General features: G+C 45.0%; 1 protein-coding gene across 1 annotated transcript in view; it reads right to left on the reverse strand.

Moving 5' to 3' along the window:
- Nucleotides 1-4,413: 4,413 nt before the first annotated feature.
- Nucleotides 4,414-6,968, reverse strand: part of LOC125029288 — a 15,924-nt gene continuing 13,369 nt past the window's right edge. The window contains exon 2 of the mRNA XM_047619182.1: nucleotides 4,414-6,968. This exon is cut by the window's right edge and continues 97 nt beyond it. Within this exon, the coding sequence (XP_047475138.1) occupies nucleotides 6,770-6,968 (199 nt within the window). The 3' untranslated portion in view covers nucleotides 4,414-6,769.

The following is a 6,968-nucleotide window of genomic DNA, read 5'->3' on the forward strand; positions in this document are numbered from 1 at the left end:
CCCTCTCTCTCTCCTCTCTCTCATCTCCTTCTCCCTCCTCTCTCTCCTCCTCCTCTCTCATCTCCTCTCTCCTCTCTCCTCCTCATCTCTCTCCTTCTCCCTCCTCCTCTCTCCCTCTCTCCTCTCTCCTCCTCCTCTCCTCTCTCTCATCCTCTCCTCTCCTCTCTCTCCCTCCTCTCTCCTCTCTCTCTCTCTCATCTCTCTCCTCTCCTCCCTCTCCCTCTCCTCCCTCTCTCCTCTCCTCCTCTCCCTCTCACTCTCCTCTCCCTCTCTCCCTCTCTCTCTCCCTCTCTCTCTCCTCTCTCTCCTCCTCTCTCTCTCCCTCCTCTCTCTCTCTCCTCCTCTCTCCTCTCTCTCCATCTCTCTCTCCTTCTCTCTCTCCCCTCTCTCTCCCTCTCCTCCCTCCTCTCTCTCTCTCATCTCTCCCTCTCCTCTCTCTCTCTCTCTCCTCTCTCTCTCTCCCTCCTCTCTCTCTCCTCCTCTCTCCACCTCTCTCTCCCCTCTCTCTCCTCCTCTCCCTCTCTCTCCCCTCCTCTCTCTCCCCTCCTCTCTCTCCTCCTCTCCTTCTCTCTCATCCTCTCTCTCTCCTCTCTCTCTCTCCACTCTCTCTCCTTCTCCTCTCTTCCCCTCTCTCTCTCCTCCTCTCTCCTCTCTCCCTCTCCCTCTCCTCTCCCCCCTCTCCTCATCCTCTCTCTCCTCCCTCTCCTCACCTCCCTCCTCCGTCTCTCTCTCTCATCTCCTCTCCCCTCCCCCCCTCCCTCTCCTCGCCTCCTCCTCCTCTCTCTCTCCCTCTCTCTCTCCTCTCTCTCCTCCCTCCTCTCCCTCCTCCCCCTCCTCTCTCTCTCCATCCTCTCCTCTCTCACTCTCTCTCTCTCTCCTCTCCCTCTCTCCTCTCTCCTCTCTCTCTCCCTCCCCTCTCTCCTCTCTCTCCTCTCTCTCCCTCTCCTCTCCATCCTCTCCTCTCTCCTCTCTCCCTCTCACTCCCTCTCTCCTCCTCTCCTCCCTCTCTCTCTCTCTCCTCTCCTCCCTCTCCTCTCTCCTCACTCTCCTCTCCTCTCTCTCTCTCTCCTCTCCTCTCTCCTCTCACCTCTCTCTCTCCCTCTCTCCTCCCTCCTCCTCTCTCCTCTCTCCTCCCTCTCCTCTCTCCTCCTCTCTCCTCCTCCCTCTCCCTCTCTCTCCCTCCCTCCACTCCTCCTCCTCTCCTCCTCCTCTCTCCTTTTCTCCTCTCCTCCCCCTCTCTCTCTCACTCTCTCCCTCTCCTCCCTCTACTCTCTCCCTCTCCTCTCTCCCTTCTCCTCTCCTCTCCTCTCTCTCTCTCCTCATCTCTTCCTCTCTCCTCTCTCTCCCTCTCCTCCCTCCTCTCCTCTCTCTCTCTCTCTCTCCCCTCTCCTCCTCTCTCTCTCTCCTCCTCTCCCTCTCTCTTCTCTCTCTCTCCCTCCTCTCTCCTCTCTCATCTCTCACTCCTCTCTCTCTCTCTCTCTCCTCATCCTCCCTCTCCTCTCCTCTCCTCCCTCCTCCCTCTCCTCTCCTCCTCCTCTCCCTCTCTCCTCCCTCTCACTCCTCTATCTATCTCTCTCTCTCTCCTTTCATCTCTCTCTCTCTCTCCCTTCATATCTCTCTCTCTCTCTTCCTTTATCTCTCTCTCTCTCTCTTTCTCTCCCTTCATCTCTCTCTCTCTCTCTTTCTCTCCCTTCATCTCTCTCTCTCTCTCTCTTCTCTCCCTTCATCTTTCTCTCTCTCTTCTCTCTCTTCATATCTCTCTCTCTCTCTTCTCTCCCTTCATATCTCTCTCTACCTTCATCTCTCTTCTCTCCCTTCATCTCTCTCTCTCTCTTCTCTCCCTTCATCTCTCTCTCTTTCTTCTCTCCCTTCATCTCTCTCTCTCTCTTCTCTCTCTTCATCTCTCGCTCTCTCTTCTCTCTCTTCATCTCTCTCTCTCTCTTCTCTCCCTTCATCTCTCTCTCTCTCTCTTCTCTCCCTTCATCTCTCTCTCTCTCTCTCTTCTCTCCCTTCATCTCTCTCTCTCTCTCTTCTCTCCCTTCATCTCTCTCTCTCTCTCTCTTCTCTCCCTTCATCTCTCTCTCTCTCTCTCTCTTCTCTCCCTTCATCTCTCTCTCTCTCTCTTCTCTCCCTTCATCTCTCTCTCTCTCTCTTCTCTCCCTTCATCTCTCTCTCTCTCTCTTCTCTCCCTTCATCTCTCTCTCTCTCTCCTCTCTCCCTTCATCTCTCTCTCTCTCTCTTCTCTCCCTTCATCTCTCTCTCTCTCTCTCTTCACTCCCTTCATCTCTCTCTCTCTCTCTTTTCTCCCTTCATCTCTCTCTCTCTCTCTCTCTCTTCTATCCGTTCATCTCTCTCTCTCTCTTCTCTCCCTTCATCTCTCTCTCTCTCTCTCTCTCTCTCTCTCTCTCTCTCTCTCTCTCTCTCTCTCTCTCTCTCTCTCTCTCTCTCTCTCTCTCTCTCTCTCTTCTATCCGTTCATCTCTCTCTCTCTCTTCTCTCCCTTCATCTCTCTCTCTCTCTTTCTTTCTCTCTCTCTCTCTCTCTCTCTCTCTCTCTCTCTCTCTCTCTCTCTCTCTCTCTCTCTCTCTCTCTCTCTCTCTCTCTCTCTCTCTCAGCGAACTGATGAAAATATCTGGTGCATGTCACCACTCAAAGACTAAGTTCACAACACCCTCATACAGTTCTTAATATCGCATTTATTAGCATCTACAGGTAGGTTGCCCTCCTGTCTAGGGTATAAATAGAAGGTAAGAAAGGTTAGGTTTGAATTTTCGGTTCACATGATACCTTGGTTTTGGACTTTGTCTCTGGAGGGTGCACCACTCTCGGTAACAAATACCACAAAAATATATATATATTTTTTTCTAACAACTTAGTCACACAGAATGTCTAGGTCGACAATCTATGTACTATTTCCCTTTTAACATTTAAAATACAGTGCAGTGATTCTCAACTAGGATACTTTGGGAACAGAGGTAGCATGATTCCTTTCCAGGGTTTCCATGTGAATTTATGTAATCTATAAAATGAAGAAACATTAGATAAGAAATTTACTGGTGTGGCAGAGGTTTCATCAGCATATAAGGGACCAAACCAAAAATTTACCTCAAATTACAAATATTCAAGTAAATATCTCGGGAGGAAATGTTAAGTGCTTTTCCTCCATCTTCCGGTTCAAACTGCCACTGATTAATAGGCCATCCTGCTAATCAGTTATTTGGTATCATTGTCTGAAAGACTTGATTACTACTTCCAATCTACGTAAACATGAATGTATGCTTGTCAATGAAAAACTGTGGGTAACTGTTTACAAAGTGACCACACCCCTCTGAGACCTATTATTCTATATTGTACGTGAGCATATCGAAGCTTGTGTTACATACAAGTTTAATAATGGCAATTTTGGGCATTTGGTCTATGAATTATGTATTAATTGTATATGGATATACATATATATTAAGAACAAAATAAAAGTTCTTCCTGAATAAATATTGGGATGAGTGATTAATACATGGTGATTATCGTAATTTCTGAAATCTGTAATAGATCACAAACACTATAAGGGAAGCTATCAGGTGGTACAGACTTTCCAAAATAGTGGAACATAAATATTTTAAAATTAGGTAATTGTTACCGAGAGCAATGCTCCCTCTCAGAGACTAAGTTCCAAAATCAGATTTTTTGTTTGTTTCCTCTACCAAATGATCTTGTGGGATGCGTGGGGAACCGGGGGTTGAGGGGGGGATAATGGATGGCACTGGATGTCAATAGGAACCTGGAGAAATCGAAGAAAGTGATTTATGAAACGTTAAAAAGTCGATTTTCGAAAACCCAAGCCAAATTTCTGTCCCGAGAAGCACAAAAAACGAAGGAAATGGGCCAGTGAAACTCTACAGATGCCCCCACTATCTTTGAAAGTCTACGGATTGACACGGCAACTTTCGAAAAACTCTACTCAATGCTCGGTAAAAATCTATGGGATTTCACATTATCCAGATCCCCTGTGGTAATCCTACAATGCGTCCTAACCAATAAACCAACCTAACCTTAACCCTGTGACTTTTATACACTAAGATCTATATATTCCCTAGCCAGGGGGCTCTGCCCTCCTAGACCCCCTGATATTATATGCACCTAACCTAGCCTAATTATATGCGCCTATTATATGGACCCCCGTGGCTTTAAGAAAATACAATATATATATTCCCTAGCCAGGGGGCTCTGCCCTCCTAGACCCCCCTGGTATTATATGCGCCAAAATACGATCTATATATTCCCTAGCCAAGGTGCTCTGCCCTCTGAACCCCAGGGTAAAACCACATACCTTTGTATAGCGAAAGACCGAACTTTTCTTCGCTTCCGTCTATGGTACGAGTTCCTTGGTTTGTAATCACTTTTTTCGACATTTGGGGCACTTGTTGGGCTCAAATATCAGGCTGAGATAGATACTAATATCTAATAATTCTATATATCCACTATACTTTAATAATGACCCGGAATCGACGCAACACACTTAAAATGTAACACTTCTCACCGGTGTTACGGAACTAATGCCGTCTGACGATGTGTCACATCTCCCGGTGGAAAAATGCGCATGCCCACAGGGTTATTGTGCAAAATAGTGTAAATAATTATAAAAGCACGTAAAAGAAGTATAATCAAAGTAAAACAATTAATTAAATACATGTATTCGGAAAAAACAGACTGGTAATTACAAAATAGTTTTCACAAGTGCGTAGTAATACATGGCCTACTTCATAGATCGCAATAATGAGTTACACATCACATTTGTTTTGGTCCTGGCAAGGTAAACATGGATGGGGACTTAGCCTCAGAGCGGTGCCATGCAGAGCCTATTTTTGTCGTTTCCCGGGATATATGAGGCCGCTGCAGATTTAGTTGTATTGATTCTTACTCTATTTTTTTTTCTCTACAAGATGGTAATGTCCATTTTGCTCTACCTCCGTGCTTTGCTCTCGGTAATATTAACCAAAAAATAAATTATGTTATTTACAATATATAGTAAAATAAAGAGCCATATAATATATTTTAAATAGCAGTTGAAAACAACTATAATGTGATGCTTGCACTCACAGGTAATTAATATTTTGAGGGGCTTGGTATGGGGTACTCCAAGTTACCACACCCTGGATGGAAAACGCCCACAAAATTTTAATAATTTGCAGGAGGAGGAAGAATACGGCCATGAGTCCCTAACATTCTAGCCAACAACCTTGCAGGCACTCCTTGGAATCCACAAACATTTTATGAACCATAAACCTCCTATTTGATCACCACAGACTTTGTCTCATAGCAGCATTTACAGCAACCTCTTTCCTTCATTTCTGACATTCTTTGCCTTTCAGATATCAGCGAGTGTATTTTTTTCTTCTTCTTCTTCTTTGTGACAGTGTCCACAGATTTTCCCAAATGCAGTTATTATTTAATAAATACTTGACAGAGTAAAAAATCTGGTAATCTTTTTGCAGTACAGATGCACTTGCCAGAGATTAAGTCCCCAGCTCCATGTCACAAAATATATTCAACAACCTAATTTGTCACAACAGGTAACTGGTTAATGTTACCAAGAGTGACGCACAAAGATACGAGGGAAATGGACACCGCCATCTTATTGAGCATAAAAAATAGAGTAACAAACAACACAGGTACAGCTGTTCTGGCCTCACTATATACTAAGAAATTATAAAAATAACTGCTGCATATTACCACTCAGAGACAAAGTCCACAATACCCCCACAAAGCCAGAGTTGTTAAAGTTTTCTGAAACTTGGTACAAAGTACTAATAAAGGGGGATACAGGGGGGGCTTTCCCCCTTTTGGTATAGGTAAAATTTTGACTAGCCATCTTTAAACCGGAAAAAAATATATGCATGTGATAGAGCAAATAAATCTAAGAAACTTTTCTATGAACTTCTGTCGCAAATCGGAAATAACGAAGTTCTTGGACACACAAGTGTCACAGAGCCCCAAATGAAAAACTCAATATTTTAAAAATTGCCATCCGATATCCTTTCCTTCTTTTTGTAAACAAAACAATGATACCTCTTTGTTTTTACAATCTGTGAGCTTTGCATCATATGGAAAGTTAAATATTTCTGGGAGTTCCCCTGAAATGCAAAGATGTGAATCACTGAGATCCTGATTTTTATATATAATACTAGTGCCGTCACAACTTCATTTAGATTAACTTACTTAAGGCAACAAAGGGAATTACAGTGATCTTGTGTCCAGTTTCTCCTGCTCTGCTAACATTTCCTATTAACAAGAGAGCAAAACTCTCCTCTATCTCTGAACTATCCATGTTTTGCTTTGTGAAGGGGCCTTTGTTTTCCCCTGAGCCTTTTGTCTAGATAAAGACCCCAAATAGAGACCTCGTAATGACTATCAGGTCATTGACCATCATTCTTACAATAACAGGTTATACACTGATGTCCGTTGCTCGTAACAGACCAGGATAAAGAGATATGACACAATTCGTTCTAAAAATAAAGGAAAGTCCTCGAAGTCTGAATCCGATCCATCACGTCTTGTCCTCCCAAAATCCATCAAAAGGAGTGTCAGAGGCCAGTCCCTCCCTAAACTCGGCCGCAAGGAAATCAGGCTTCTCGAGGGCCCTCCCGCCCATCTCCCAAGTGGCATTATCGCGGATCTGAACATGATCTCTGAGCAACTCCACCCAGCTGGCCGCCTCCGTCCCTCCTTCACCACGTGAAAGCCCACCCCGGCGCCTCCCTCCGCCCTTGTTTGCCTTATTTCCCCGTCAAACTCGGCATGAATGACGGCTTCACCCTCCTCCCTGCGACAACGATGACCTCAACCAACATGTATTGACAAAGAGCATGACTTACCTCTTGAATGACAGCATTATCAGCCAACAAAAGTTTGTTTAGGATCTCTTCAAGTGGCGGTGCCATGGCTGCAGCGGGAGGCCTGACATCTGGCGGCGGC

The sequence above is a fragment of the Penaeus chinensis genome, chromosome 9, assembly GCF_019202785.1.
Source record: "Penaeus chinensis breed Huanghai No. 1 chromosome 9, ASM1920278v2, whole genome shotgun sequence".
Lineage (NCBI taxonomy): Eukaryota > Metazoa > Arthropoda > Malacostraca > Decapoda > Penaeidae > Penaeus > Penaeus chinensis.